Source organism: Psammomys obesus, unplaced genomic scaffold (assembly GCF_907164565.1).
Source record: "Psammomys obesus unplaced genomic scaffold, mPsaObe1.curated_primary_1811, whole genome shotgun sequence".
Classification (NCBI taxonomy): Eukaryota; Metazoa; Chordata; class Mammalia; order Rodentia; family Muridae; genus Psammomys; species Psammomys obesus.
Window position 1 is genome coordinate 42,091,305 of NW_026592118.1, and position 15,968 is coordinate 42,107,272.

General features: G+C 39.3%; 1 protein-coding gene across 1 annotated transcript in view; it reads left to right on the forward strand.

Annotated features, from left to right (window-relative positions):
- The window catches only part of Cav1 (caveolin 1), a 33,294-nt gene extending 23,302 nt beyond the window's left edge, over positions 1-9,992 (forward strand). The window contains exon 3 of the mRNA XM_055613016.1: positions 7,801-9,992. Within this exon, the coding sequence (XP_055468991.1) occupies positions 7,801-8,142 (342 nt within the window). The 3' untranslated portion in view covers positions 8,143-9,992. The remainder of the gene's footprint in view (positions 1-7,800) is intronic.
- Positions 9,993-15,968: the final 5,976 nt, after the last annotated feature.

Sequence of the window (15,968 nt, forward strand, 5' to 3'; positions counted from 1 at the left end):
AGATAGATAGATAGATAGATAGATAGATAGATAGATAGATAGATAGATAGATAGATAGACAGAGATAGATAAGTAGAGAGAGATAGATGAGAGATAGAGATAGATAGATAGATAGATAGATAGATAGATAGATAGATAGAGATTGAGAGAGAGAGATAATCTTTAAAAGAAAGCTTTCTTGAAATGTCTGCCCAGACTTGGAAAGGGGCAGGGAGGAGATGAAGGAGGGAGGGAGGGTTTGGGAGGGAATGAGAGATCGGGATACAGCTGGGATACAGAGTTAATAAAATGTAACTAATAATAAAAAATTAAATTAAAAAACACACCTACAATTTAAAAAAATGTATAAGAACATCAAAAAAGAAAGAAAGAAAGAAAGAAAGAAAGAAAGAAAGAAAGAAAGAAAGAAAGAAAGAAATGTCTGCCCAGCAGACTACCTTAACTCTTAAATCTCATTGGTCAGAACTGAGCCACATAAATATTCTCAACAAACAACTTGCCAATAAGTCTAACATGATAATACCAATTATAAACTAACCGTGAGATAACTCTGATCAGGAGACAGTTCCAAATACCTACATGGGTACAATTCTGTTAGGAAAGCAGTGTGACTGTGCTGGACAGACAACAGACGGCTCTTCAGTAAACATGTTGGCAGCTGCTTTGTGTTATGTCCTACATATATATTTGATTATGTTAATTATGTTCTGATGGTTATTTCATATGCTCTAATACAAAAATAATCAGCTTTCACTAACAGTATAAGAATATTTTTTCTACTGAAACCAAGTGTGAAGACATTGTTAGGAATGAAACCACAAAGGTACTAAAGTTTTCTTCACTGTCTTTTATTCAAAAAAAAAAAAAATGGCGCACATTTGGAGAAAAAAAAAGATGTGTTTCTTTTATTCCTGTGTACATGAAAACTGCCTTTAAAATATTACCTTAAGGTACATTTAGCAGGATGGGATCTTCTGAGATTTATTGCATTAACCAAGCATTATCAAAACATAACAGGACTGCTTTTCCTGACATCTGTTGCTAGAATTTGTTACACTTCAGAAACAGCCAATGCTGTGCAAAAGTGTTCTAGCATCATTTATAAAGATCTACCAATATAAACTGTTGACTCCTAAGAAAGCATCTACTGAGACACAGAAATATTACTGAAGTACATCCGTGCCTTTGATCTGTAGGTCTGCAGAGCGATCATTTGCCAAATAGCAACACGTTCCTTTGATTACAAAACAGAGAATCAGTTCTTTGGTGGAATAGCTAAGCTTCATTTGAGACAACTCATTCTAAACACCACAGGGTGCCTACTCCATTTGTGTTTATTGTCCTGTCTCATCTTTTAAGAGAAGCAGATTTCTAACTCCTGTGCCATTCTAAATCCGAGTAAGCAGATAAGGCATTGCTCTAACAATGCTGGACTGAACGTAGTTCACCTGATTAATGGCAGGGCAACATTGCACGTCCACCAAGGTACAGTCACAACAAAAAGAGGCAAGTGGGATAAGGCCCCTGAAAATGGGACTTGGGGGTGGCTGTTTGGATGGAAGGCTTATCAGTCTGCTGCTATATGTAAACAGCAAGCACCCAGGAGACTCGCAGAAAAAGATACTTGCCTAAGAAACGGACCTGCAGGGCCTCTGGAGATCAAGAAGTCATTTAAACTCAAGTAAAAGACCAGAAGTCTTTTTGGTTGGTCACACAGCTGCCACACTGACGGGGAATATCTGGTGAGGGCAGGCAGTGGTAGCCGAGGCCACCACTGAGTTCCTAAGCCCGAGTTCTAATCCTGCATCTATCATTTGATGAGAAGATAGACTTGGTCTAGCCATGACAACAGTGTCGTTGATTTCTGTACTTTAAACTAAACTCCAGCTCTTTGAGGATCCTTTGCTTTATATTTCTATGAACCTACTAAATAACTCTACGTTGGTGGAGGTAGAATTTTGCCCTGTATGACTGTTCACTTAGCAGAACAATGTTCAGTTCAGCGCATTTTGAATGCAAGTCAAAATATACGCTAAAGATACTTTTTGAAGTATTCCTCAGGGTTGGAGAGATAGATAACTTAGTGTTTATGAGTGTCTGTGTGCAATCATGAGCATCAGAGTTTAGACCCCAGCATGCCCCACACAGGCATGCACACCCAGAGCTGAGCACACACACACATCCACACGTACATGCACGCACACACACATCACCATTTAAAGTATCCATTCCAGTTTTCTTCACCCTAGCTGAAGTATAACAATGTCATGACCGCAGTATGAAAAGGACATCTCTCCAAAACACATGCAGACATACTGTCGAGCCAAAGTCTTAGAAGGGAGGGGAAATTTGAGGGTACCGAGAGATAGAACAGTATGCAAAACAAAAAAATGAAAAAACAGACACAATGTGGGACCTTGGGCTGTTTGAGTACTTGGGAACTGAACTCAGAATTCTAATTTCAGCCTCTCTGCTGTTTCATTTGGGACCATGAAGATTGTCTGCTCATTTGAATCATTCAGTGCCTCAGTTTCTGTGTCTACCATTTAGCTTGCCAGTCCCTGGCTGAATTCCCAGGATTGTGCAAACATACTGTTCGGAACAGTATAAATATAATCAGTACACAAAACTCAAAATATCCTCGTTACCAGATGTCCTGAGTTAAAGTGATAATAATAACAAGAGCCGTTCCTTTTTTAATTTTTTTTATAAATTACAGTTTATTCACTTTGTATCCCAGCTGTAGCCCCCTCCCTTAGACCCTTACAATCCCACCCTCTCTCTCTCTTCTCCTCCCATGCCCCTTCCTCAGTCCACTGATAAAGAAGGTCCTCCTCCCCTTCCATCTGACCCTAGCCTATCAGGTCTCATCACGACTGGCTGCATTGTCTTCCTCAGTGGCCTGGTAGGGCTGCTCCCCCGTCAGGGGGAGGTGATCAAAGAGCCAGCACTGAGTTCATGTCAGAGACAGTCCCTGTTCCCCTTACTAGGGTGCCCACTTGGACGCTGAACAGCCATGGGCTACATCTGTGCAGAGGTTCTAGGTTATCTCCATACATTGTTCTTGTTTCGAGTATCAGTCTCCAAAAAGACCCCTGGACCTAGATTGTTTGGTTCTGTTGCTCTCCTTGTGGAGCTCCAGTCCCCTCCAGGTCTTTCTATCTCCCCATTCTTTCATAAGATTACCTGCACTCTGCCCAAAGTTTGGCTATGAGTCTCAGCATCTGCTTCGGTACCCTGCTGTGTAGAATCTTTCAGAGGCCCTCTGTGGTAGGCTCCTGTCCTGTACCCTGTTTTCTCCCTCTTCTGATGTCTATCCTGTTTGCCTTTCTGGATGAGGATTGATCATCTTACCTAAGGGTCCTCCTTCTTGCTTAGCTTCTTTAAGTGTACAGATTTTGGTATGATTATCCTATATTATATGTCTAATGTCCACTTATAAGTGAGTATGTATCGTGTGTCTTTCTGCTTCTAGGATACCTCACTCAGGATGATCCTTTCTAGTTTCCACCATTTGCCTGCAAATTTCATGATTTCCTTGTTTTTAATTGCTGAGTAGTATTCCATTGTGCAAATGTACCACAATTTCTGTATCCATTCCTCAGTTGAGGGACATCTGGGTTGCTTCCAGCTTCTGGCTATTACAAATAAAACTGCTATGAACATGGTTGAGCAAATATCCTTGTTGTATATTTGAGCATGTTTTGGATATATGCCTAGGAATGGTATAGCATCTTGAGGTAGCACTATTCCTAATTGTCTGAGAAAGTGCCAGATTGATTTCCAAAGTGGTTGTACAAGTTTACATTCCCAGCAGCAATGGAGGAGAGTTCCCCTTTCTCCACATCCTCTCCAGCATGTGTTGTCACTTGAGTTTTTTATATTATCCATTCTGATGGGTGTAAGGTGAAATCTCAGGGTCGTTTTAATTTGCATTTCCCTGACTATTAAGGATGTTGAGCATTTCTTTAAGCGTTTCTCTGCCATTTGATATTCCTCTATTGAGAATTCTCTTAGCTCTGTACCTCATTTTTAAATTGGATTACTTGAGTGCTTCTGGACACCCTTCTACCTCAGGAAAGATTAAGCACCAAGACTATTGTTAGAGTCTGGGTTCCCAGCAGTGCAGAAGCAAAAGGAGTATGGAACTGGAACACGGCACAGTCAGGCTTTGCTCTCTAACATCTGGCTGACCTGGAGCAATTTATTAACTTCCCTCAATACCCTCATCTGCAAAAAGGAGTAAGAATGGGCATCACAGAGGCTTGTGAGAAAAGTGATCCCAGACACAGATTAGCCCTCTTGAGCGAGGGGTAGGCACTGAATTAACAGTCTTTATGGGCTGTGTCAATCATACTTGCTAATCTATTGAAAACCCAAGTCAGCTGGTGAAGGAATTTGTCAATGCTGTTGTTTATTGAGCACTTGCTACATGTCAGGGCTTTGCATTCAAAGTAAGCATCTTTGCAGTGATGGATATTGGCTCTAATGCTTCATCAGCCTGCCTTGCTTTTGTCCTCAGGTGCAGCCAATTTGCCGGTTCCGTTTCAGTCTTTCAAACTGCCATACATTCTTAAGACTAAATTAGCAATGAATTGACTAGAGTTAATATTTTTTTTTCATCATTTTGTCCCAGAAAAAACCTGCACAAAATTCACTGCGGTGTTTGCATGTTGTGCTCACTTCCTGGTTTCTGTTTGTTTGTGTTAGTTTTTGTTTTTGTTTTATTTTGAAGGCACCGAAAATGCAGCTACCTAGAAACTTTCAAAAGTACCTAAAAAGGGAAAAAGTTTCCAATATGTTTACTAGGAAAGTACTTAGATGTAGCAGTTAAAGAAATTGTTGTCAAGAAATTTTAAATACAAACATGTTCCTAGGTAACTTCCCTGACAATATACTTTGTTAATATGACATATATTATATATGACGTTTTATATATGCTACATATAAAACATATATATGTGTACATATGTACGAATATACTCCCCCCCGTACTCGTGTTATACCATGGCCTCTGAGGTCAGTCGAGGAAATTATTAGTTACCAGAAGGATTAAGGGCAGCGAGCTTTTAAATCTGTCAGCATGCCTTTTAATTATTGTGACTACTCTGTTCATTTTCAAAATACTTTTTCATAAAGTAGTTCAATATTAAACAAAGCAGATTTGAGCCTCAAACCAACCTCTTGTTTACCTGAACAATCCATTGTCATGTCCGGGATAATAGGTAATAGACCTTCCATTTAATAAAGGCAATGAAACTTTGCCCTTTGTACTCCCATGATGTTCGTAAACCACTATCTATTGATTATCCTTTGATTCCAGATTTAAATTTTAATGATAATTTTGCAATTTTGACTTCTTCAGTTTCACAGATAAAAATAATAAAAATTTTTTAAAAGTAAAAAAGGAATATATCTTAGTTGAAATGAAGGAAAAATCGTAATTTCTCATTTTTCCACTGCTTTGGAAAGAATAATAACCCTGCAAATAGACAATTCTAAATAAGCTGGACGGAAACGTCGTCCAAATCTTGGTCTGGTTTGCCTGTATTCCCCCACCCCTGGCATGTGTGCACGTGTGTGTGTGAGTGTGCGCGTGCGCACGGTTACATGTAGGTATAAATGTTAGAAGACATATCAGTGTTGTTTCTCCAAAGTCATCCAACTTTTATTATTAAGGACAAAGTCCCTCACTGCTCAGGAGCTTCCCAACTAGACTAGGCTGGCTGGCCTGAGAGGCCCTATATCTGTTTTGTTTGTTTGCTTGCTTGCTCTTTAAAGTATCTTCTGAAGACCAAACTCATGCTCTTATGCTGGCAACTGAGCTATCTGTCTGGCTTCTATAAGCTGTTAAGAAAACACAAGTGGATGTTTACCTCAATCCAGTTCTAAATGTGCTGAGGAATAAGTCTTTTTACCTTCATTTACAAAATTATAACCAAACTATTTTGCATATTATACGATTACGACTCTGGGCAATAGAACAAGAAACAGGATGTTCTAGAGAATAAACTTTAAAACTGGTGTCATGTACTTTTCCCAAAAGACATTTTGGTGTGCTAAATCAAAGGTGGCTCCTTGGCACGGAGCAGCGGCCTGAAAGGAGTTCTAGCCTTGAGTCTGAGCTCTGCTGCATTGCAGCTGTCAGCCATCATTTCTGTGGCCCTCCAGCTGTTAGAGCCCCTCAATGGGCAGCCACCAGGAGGCAGTTGCCCTGTACTCATCCTGCCTTCCTGGTGATAACTATTCTTAATCCTGTGCTTCATTTAGTTTAAATAAAGCCTAAGAATTAACTATGTAGGTGACCAAGTGTCTAGAAATGAATGCTATTGCAAAAGGGCTGAGTTTGTACTAGGATTCCCCTACTGCTGTGTGTCTGTCTTTAGAAAGTCACCGTATATCTCATTTTTTGTAAAGAGGCAGGAACCTACCGTTCCAAATCAGTCTGAAATGCCAGCTCAGCAACGCATAGAGGTATTTGGAGAGTGGTCAGTGCTATGTGACTGCAAACTTAGTTGATTGCTTCCCAGTGGCTTCCCAAGAGGGATTTCTGAAGTATTCATGATTCTGGGAAGATGCGAATTTGTCTTGATCATTACCAAAAACTATGTTCTCAATTTGCCTGCTTCTAGAATGAGGCTCTTTCCTGCTAACTTAGTTTTTTTTTTTTTTTTTATTCTAATTTTCTTCCTGCTCTTCACCAGTGTTCTGCCCAACAGTCAGATTAGGAGTTCAAAGATCATCTTTTGCTCCTCTCTTTGAAATAATCAAGTCCTACGAATGTCCAGGAATTATTTTCTCTTTTGCTCAATTGTTTCTTTTCCTTCCACCATTCTCTTTCTTCTTTCTCGCTTCCATACTTCTTTCTTTCTTCCTTCCTTTTTTTTTTTTTTAAATGACCACTTTCTTATCTTGACTTAGGCTGTGCCATAATCTCCCTGCTGGTCTCTCTTAGCTTTTGTCAAGCACACACTCACACATACACACACCCTCACAGTCACATGCATGCGCAAACACACACACCTCAAATACGCACTTATATACACACACGTTGTCAAATTCATCTCAAGGAATTCTGTGCAGTTGTGGCTGTCCTTCCCTGCTCATCATCTACCTAGACCACCACTGTATGGAAAATAATATCCATTCTGGCCTCATCCTAACTTTCTGATGTGGTCAGTCTGGTTTCCTTTGCCTGTGACACTCCCGATCCTCATTCTTGCTTGCTCCTGAGGCTCACCTCCCAGCATTCCCATGCTCCTTCTTAGGGTTTGCCATCCCACACATTTCCAAAGCTCTGCTCTAGTCTTACTGTCCCACAGTCATGTCAATGCCTCACAGCTCATCGTGACCTACTTCCTGAAAGGATTCTGCTAATACTATTTGCAAAGTTATAATGGACTTTAAGCTAACTAGTTTTTAATACTGTATGTACGACTGTCTTTGAAGGAAGTAAAAATTATGTCACATTCTTTGCATTTTACTGGATGTTGTCCATCCTTACTCGTGTTTCTGAGTTTTACTTTAAAGCAAAAAGTTTAAATGTATCCATTTGCCCTAAAACCAGTAGTGCTCAGCTGTTGACAGAGTCAAGAGAGACCCTGGAATAGTCAGATCTGGGAAGAACCCATCCATTCATTTTCCCAGTGAGTTCCAAGGAGCCAGATGCTGCCGCCAACTGCGAATTGTCTTGCACAGGGCTGACACACAAACCCTAGACCTTTGCATGCATCTCAAGCGGTGTCTCTCCAGCCTGTTTTCCTCTGCTCACACTCACATTCTGCCTCTGCTCCCTTTCAGATCGATTTTGAAGATGTGATTGCAGAGCCAGAAGGGACGCACAGTTTTGACGGCATCTGGAAGGCCAGCTTCACCACCTTCACTGTGACAAAGTATTGGTTTTACCGCTTGCTGTCCACCATCTTTGGCATCCCGATGGCGCTCATCTGGGGCATTTACTTTGCCATCCTCTCCTTCCTGCACATCTGGGCCGTTGTACCGTGCATCAAGAGTTTCCTGATTGAGATCCAGTGCATCAGCCGCGTCTACTCCATCTATGTCCACACTTTCTGCGACCCACTCTTTGAAGCTATCGGCAAGATATTCAGCAATATCCGTATCAACATGCAGAAAGAAATATGAGTGACATTTCAAGGATGGAAGGGTTTTTTTCCCCCTTATTATTTCCTTGGTGCCAAATTGCAAGTTCCAAATTGCTATCACAGCAGCAATTCATGAATGGTTTGTGTCAGTCCAGAACAAAGAAGTCATTCCCTTCATCTTCTCATGTACTACTTCTCTCTTCTGAGCTTCTGCTCCTACTTTTGACAGTCTGGGATATTTTAACCCATTCCTTCCCTCTCTTTTTTGTATATGGATCATTGTTTCATTGGCAAAAATATAAACCTATTGTTGAAAGATATTTTGAAAAAAAAAATAGGAAGAATTAGGAGACAGGGAAAAAGAACCAACAACCTCAACTGCCTACTCTAAAGCCATAGATGTCATAGAAAAGGAAGAATTCTGGGATAGATATGGTCACGTGTTTAAGAACAGGTAGGCAGATTTTAAATTGATATTTCCCAGCCATCTGAGGAGGTAATTGTCTTTCAACACTCTTAACAATCTAGTGGAATCTCATGACCACCATCAAGTTGGAGACCATAATCTTTAAGCTCATGATAGCAAGAATGTCTTACTCATTAACCTGTTGCTTTGTGTGCCTGAGTATTTGTTATACTGAGAAGACCTAGGTGCCTTTTAAGTTTTCATATTTTCTTTTCAAATAGGGTCTAACTCACCCACTTTCATTATGCCAGCTTTCCTAAAAACAAAACATAGAAAAAATCTACTTGCTAGTTCTCTGTACTTGTCTCTGACTCTGAGATACAGAACTTGTTGAATTTGATATTTGTGCTTGGTCATGTAGCATCTTTCTCTATGTTGAGCCTGGTCAACATTAACCCAGTGAGATAAGCTGAAGCAGACAGATGAGGCGGAGCCCTCTCTGGGCTGGCAGGAGTAGAAGCCAGCTTCCCCTGCCTCTCAACATCTGAATGAAGGCATCATGTCTGTTCATCTTAACTTATTTTCAAGATCCTGAATCTAAGCCTTCTCTCACTGGGATGGCTTAGTGGCTCACTCCACACTGTGCTCCCATTTCAGCTGATCAGTGGGCCTTCAGGAAGGGCCGTCGGAAAGGAGGCCGCCAAAACGGGACTGCCAAAGCTGTGGCAAGCAGGACCCCTTCTATGCATAGCACTTGCAATAGTCTGTAATGCTGTGACAGTTGGCCCCTCCCCCTGCCAGGAGACTTTGGCCTAATCCAAGCACCTTTTTGTTAAGAGGGAGGATGGGGGAGGGGTGGTGGCAAAAGCTTGAGGTAATGTTCTTGCTGGAATAAATTCAAGTTCTTCTGAACCCAAACTGAGGAATTTCACCTGTGTACCTGAGTCCTCCAGGAAGCTGCCTGCATGGGACACCCAAAGCTTTCTACTCCCCACTCACATTACAGCTCTGCCCTTAGAGGTAATTTTAAAATTCCAAATAAGCTTTTCTTTTCATTTTCATACATTGATTGGAATTCTGCTTGACTTTTGTTCTCTCCCTCAGTTTTGCTGACACTTTACCAACCTGCTACCTACTTTGATTGTTTGCATTAAAACAGACACTGGCATGGACACAGTTTGACTTTTAAACTGTGTACATAACTGAAAATGTACTATAGTACATACTTTTTAAAATGTAAAGATATTCTTTATCTTTATATAAGGAGAATCACTTGGGAAATTGTTCTGTGATTCAGTCTGTAAACTGTGTGTCCCAAGACATGTCTGTTCTTCCTAAATGCTCAGTCTCATGTAAGTCAAGTGCTGATCCAAAAGGTTACTGAAATTTTATATGCTTACTGATATATGTTACACTTTTTTATGCTGCATGTCCTATAAAGATTTTAAATCTGCACAATAAAAAGATGCTTAACAGTTAAACAAGTATCTGTGTGTGTGTATGTGTGTGCGTCTATTTGCAGTCAACGTGCATATAATGTGTATTTGTATGTTTGTTGTATGTTTAGAGGATAGTAAATGTCTCATATATTAAAAATTCATCTAAATGAGATATTTCTGCTAAAAGTCATTGCTATTTATGGATTACTTCAGATAATTTAGTTACAATTCCTATCTAAAAATAAAGCTATTTTTAGCAATGTATTTAATAGTGATTTATTATCCATTACCCTCATTCCCAATAACCTTATGTAGTGGATATTAGTACTGTCATCAGGTTCCACCTAAATTTACATTTGGATTTCTGGTTTGAGGTTTTCCAAGGGCATGAATCCACAAGACAGAGACAGAAACGGTAATAATGGAGACTGAGAGAGAAACCAAAATAAAAACAGAGAACAAAAGATTTGTCAAATGGACTCACCTTCATGGTTTTGGATACTGTCAAGCTCTAGAAGGTAAAGCGGGGTACTGGGACTTGAGCTCAGAAGCCTGACAAACTAATATCCAGTTTTCCAATTTAAAAAATTAAAAAAAATTAAAAAAAAATAGTGAGAGGAACTGATGTAGCAGTTAGAAGGATTCTAGCAGGAAGACCTCATCCTAACTTGAGGGAAGGCCAGCCTCTGTTCTCCTTAGACTTTCAACTGATTGAATAAGGTCTGCCATGTGAAGGAGGGTAACTTGCCTTATTTAAATATTAATATCATTCAAACCACTTTTAAAGGAACCACAGCATAACGTTTGATCAGATATCTGGACTTCCCAAGGTCCAGTCAATTTGACAAATAGACTGAACCACCACAGCTTCCAAAATCAATTTTGTTTTTAAAAATATCTCTAATTTCTCTCAGCTGAAAAATAAAAATGCATGAACATTACAGGGTTCCTCTCTTCGCTGAGAAAGTACGAAAGAGGGTCACCTAGCAATTTTGCATGTTAACAGCCATGTATTTCTTTCTACTGTACACACCTGGTCATAAATGCCCACACCACCATGACTACTGCTCAGTCCACACAGACATGAGACTTTTAGCTGAGAGAGAATGAGTAAAGTGTCCTTAGGTAGAAGTGAATTAACCTGCTGTGTTTGTGGTGTGAGTGTCTGACTGACTACATATGAGCAAAACCACACTGGAGCTTGGTTCAGCCACACACATGGCACAGGTCGATGATTGTGTATCCAAACAATTATAGGTTTTGGAAGACTCTGGCTCTACCTTGACAATAAACAGCTTCATATATCATACATTTATATATTCCCAGGTGCCTAAAAAGATATGTAGACCCGTGGAATTAGGACTCAGTCTAAATGGCTCACTCATACCTTCTCCAACATTAGTGCTGATTTTCAAACATTTTATCTTTCAAACTGTCCATATTTTGAAGGGATAAGAAGTGAAGAAATATACCCTTAATATAAAAAAGTGATGCCACAAAAGAAAATATTTGATTTATGAATTAAGAAGGTATTAAATTTCTACATATCAGAAATATACAAAAATAAATTGCAAAGACATTCAAAATCATTGGCTGTATATTTAAAAAATGTAGTTAGGGCTCTATAATATACTTGGAATATAAAAAATTCAATATAGTTTCCTAAATTAAGATAATGAACACGATAATTAAAAAGGCATAAAGAATTTACACATACATGATAATATAAAATTAAAATTTGTACAAGGTAAATTTAATTATTTTGTGGGGTTGCTGCTAATTTTGCTTTAAAATAGAACGGGAATGTTTGATTAAAATATTAAATTACTTTTGATGTCTATCTGATACTTATTTTATTGTATACATAAAATATTTAAAACTAGAACAGTCTGTAAAACTGTCACTATTTTACAACAAGATGTACAGAGACACTGAGTCTAAAGTCCCCATAGGTAATGTACTGTGCTATTTCTCCAACCCTGTGTGTAATCCTCCAAGCCTCTGTTTCCTCCATTCCTCCATCCTGCTCTGTGGGATTTCAGCGCCCTAAGGCTTCCTGCTCCGATGAGCTTGCAGAATCTTTTCATCTATTTAAAAACAACAACAAAAAACTTTATCAGGTGAGCAGAGGTCAAGTAAGTAGTAGTAACAGTTAGGCCAGAGTAGTTAAAATTTGATAACTCCTATGTTGCAAGTCTATGCACCTCAACTGTATTCACTGGCACATTTCTATCAGTCCTCAGCAGTGTGTTTTAGCATATCATTCCAATAATAGAGATTAGGAAACCGTGGACCCAAAGAGTCAAACAGTCCACTCAGATCCGCACAGCTAGTAAGGTACAAAGTCCAGATTATGAAGACATGGCTCTCTTCACTGAACAATGGCATGAATTCATACAGTTAGCAACTGATAATGATGGAAAGTAGAGAGCAAGGTGAGTCTATGCCAAGAACAGGCGGCGATCGACATTACAGACTGCAATTAGAATGCAAATAAAAACACTTGGCATTTAAATATAGAAGTAAAACTACTCTCATACATTTATCAAAACCATTTTTAAGGGCTTAAAAATAAGGATGCTTGGGGCTAAAGACATGGCTTAAGGGTTAAGTGTGCTTCTTGCTCTTCAAGAGGACCTGAGTTCAATTCCCAGCACCCATGTCAGGTGGCTCACAACTGCGTACAGGGTATCTGATGACCTTTTCTGGGCACAAGCATGTATATAAACACAGAGAGAGAGAGAGAGAGAGAGAGAGAGAGAGAGAGAAACACACACAGAAACACACACACAAAACTAAAAAAAAAAGAACAAAGAGCCAGCCACTGAGTTCATGTCACAGACAGCCTCTGTTCCCCTTACTAGGGAATCCATTTGGACACTGAGCTGCCATGGAGGAGCAGCCTTACCAGGCCACAGAGGAAGAAAATGCAGCCAGTCCTAGTGAGACCTGATAGGCTAGGGTCAGATGGAAAGGGAGGAGGACCTCCCCTATCTGTGGACTATGGGGGGGGGCATGGGAGGTGAAGAAGGAGGAAGGGTGGGATTGGGAGAAAATGAAGGAGGGGGCTATAGCTGTGATACAAAATGAATAAATTGTAATTAATAAAAGAATTAATTAATTTAAAAAATAAGGAGCCTCAGTAGGTAGAGTCTAAGTTTCATTATAAGGACTTAAAAATAAATAAGCTTTTACCAGTTACCTTGTGCATTTGTTTGTTTCATTTTCTTTTTTTCCAGAGGTAAGGACTGAACCCAGGGCCTTGCACTTGCTAGGCAAGTGTTCTTCCGCTAAGCTAAATCAAACCTTTACTCCCAGCAACTGGGAGACACAGGCAGTTGGACCTCTGAGTTCAAGGCCAGCCTGGTTTACCAGACAAGTTCCAAGACAGCCAAGACTATGCAGAGAAACCTGTTTCATAAACAAAAAATTACAGCATATAAAGAGTTCATGATGCTATCTACCTACTCTGCCATACAATTTAGTTCAGAGTCTCAAGAGACTTGTTCCTTATCTATATCTTTTAATTTCACTTTATTCTTTCTAGGCTATTTTCATTATATAGTCTCCTCACTTCAAAACCTCCCTTGAGGGCAAAGTTTCCTCTAACCAACTGGTTCTCAACCTGTGGGTTGCGACCCCTTTGGCAAACTTTTATCTCCAAACTTAAAAATATTTGCAATATGATTTATTACAGTTATGAAGTAACAATGAAAATAATTTTATGGTTGGGGTCACCACAACGTGAGGAATGTATTAAAAAGTCACAGCATTAGGAAGGTTGAAAACCATTGCACCCATTAACTATTTTATCTCCTTTCTTTTACAGTTAAATTTCTTAAAGAAATATCTTTGGACATTATCCAAATACCATTAAATTACCTCCAGTAACGCTGTGTATTTAAGCTGACTAAGCTTTTAAAGTTCTTTTTGACTTCAGGTGTCATTATCGCCAGTGTAGGATTGCCTTTCTCTCGACATTTCTTATTTTGCTGCTTAGTTATCCTCCACCTACGAAACCATCACCAAATCAAAGTCTAGAACAGTGACTATATTGTATGTGTGTTTGACGTAGACTATTAAACAGTGAACATGTTCTGTTCAGAACATACTTATTTAGATGTACGGTAGTCTGTTCTGCACAGGTTGCACAGGCCCTAGCAATCAGGAGGGCACAACAACAAGATCTAGAATGCAGGACCAGCCTGAGGTGTGCAGAGACTCTGTCTCAAGCAACTGAGGTGTGGGGTTTGCAAGTGCCAGGGATGGCACACGTGAGACTGTGGATTCCATCCTTTGCACCACATCTATTATTTGTTTATTTCTTTTGTGATTATAAATTATATCTTTCTCTTCACTTTCCTCTCTCCAAATCCTCCCATAAGCAATCCCTTCTTTCTATCTCTCAAAATGATGGTCTTTTTTGTCATTCATTGTTATTCATATCCATACATATGCATTTAAAATATATGTTCATATATATTTATTGTGAATTATATATAGAGAATATATATATATATATATATTCCTAAATGTAAGCTGCTCCTTTTTTAAAATGTTACTCGTATATCTTCTTTCTGACCATTTGGTATTGGTTAACCTATTGATGTGTTTTCTTCTCCAGGAAATGCTATTTTTCCAGTACACACTATTCCTTAGCTGCCGGTAGTTCTTTCTATAGGGTTGAGCTCTGTAGTTCTTTATATAAGGCTCTGGAAAAAAAATTAAACAAACAAATCATTCAATATAGAAAGACCCACTACACAATTATAGAAGATTCTATAGATAAAATATAGATTAGAAGATAGATAGATAGATAGATAGATAGATAGATAGATAGATAGATAGATAGATAGATAGATAGATGGAGGGAGGGAGATTTAATTTGGTGGCTTATCTATGTATGTTAAAGTTTATTTTGCTAAATATTTATATGCTTTTCCCATTATTGCTTGATGTATTCGTTTCCAATCTTTCCCTCCTGGTCTGCTGTGCATGGTCATATTCATAGCACGGTATATACAGTGCTACTCTATATGCTCTGGAGTGTCCTTCAGAGAGACCACCAAATGGATAGCAACTTCTGGGTTGTATGTAGGGAAGATGTCCATGATCTCATTCATTATGTCTTTTAAAAACAGCAGAGTTACAACTGGCAGTCTGCTGCTTTATTAGCAATTACACACACACACACACACATACACACACACACACACACACACACACACTACACAGCTTATGCCTCTCCTATGGTTTCTCATTACATTCCATATAAAATTGAATCACTTTACCTAAACCTGAATAGTCTTATATGGTCCAGGCCCTTCCCATTTCTCTGGCCTCATTTTGTACCACATCCTCACTGCCTGTGCTCCAGACACGTCTATGCCCTTTCCATTCCAAGAGTAGGCTATGTCCTGTCTGATCACAAGACTATGTGCAGTTGCTTTCTCTTCCTCCATTACCCCTTCCCATCCTTCAAGCCTCAATGTCACCAGAGAGGTCATCCATGTTTTCCTTAACTGAGTCCTTTCTTCTAATTTCTACCTTGATTTCTTCCCTTCTCTTTCACAGCATATTTCAATTATTTTATCTGACTCTTCAGAAGACAAGCATTTTACCGTAATGGTTAACATTTGTTGGATATGTTTTCTCAAACTGTCCAGGGGCCTTTGAAGGCGTGACCTGTTGAGTTGACTCCCTCGTCACTATTAAGACCATGAAGTCTCCTAACCAAGTCTAAAAAGAAGTGTAGCGTTTTCTACAACATCTTTGTTGTTTGTTTTCTTCTTTTATGTCATTCATTTCTCCACGATGCTGTTCTCAATCAGAACTCTATCTAGAGTCTTCATTTAAACATTCTGTGTTGAAACATTAATTTTAAGGCTAGAAAGACAGCTCTGTGGTTAAGAGCACTCTCTGCCCTTCTAGAAGACCCAAGCTTTATTAGCGGCATAAGCATGGTGACTCATACACATCTGTAACTCAGTTCCAGGATATTCAACATCCTTTCCTAGCCTC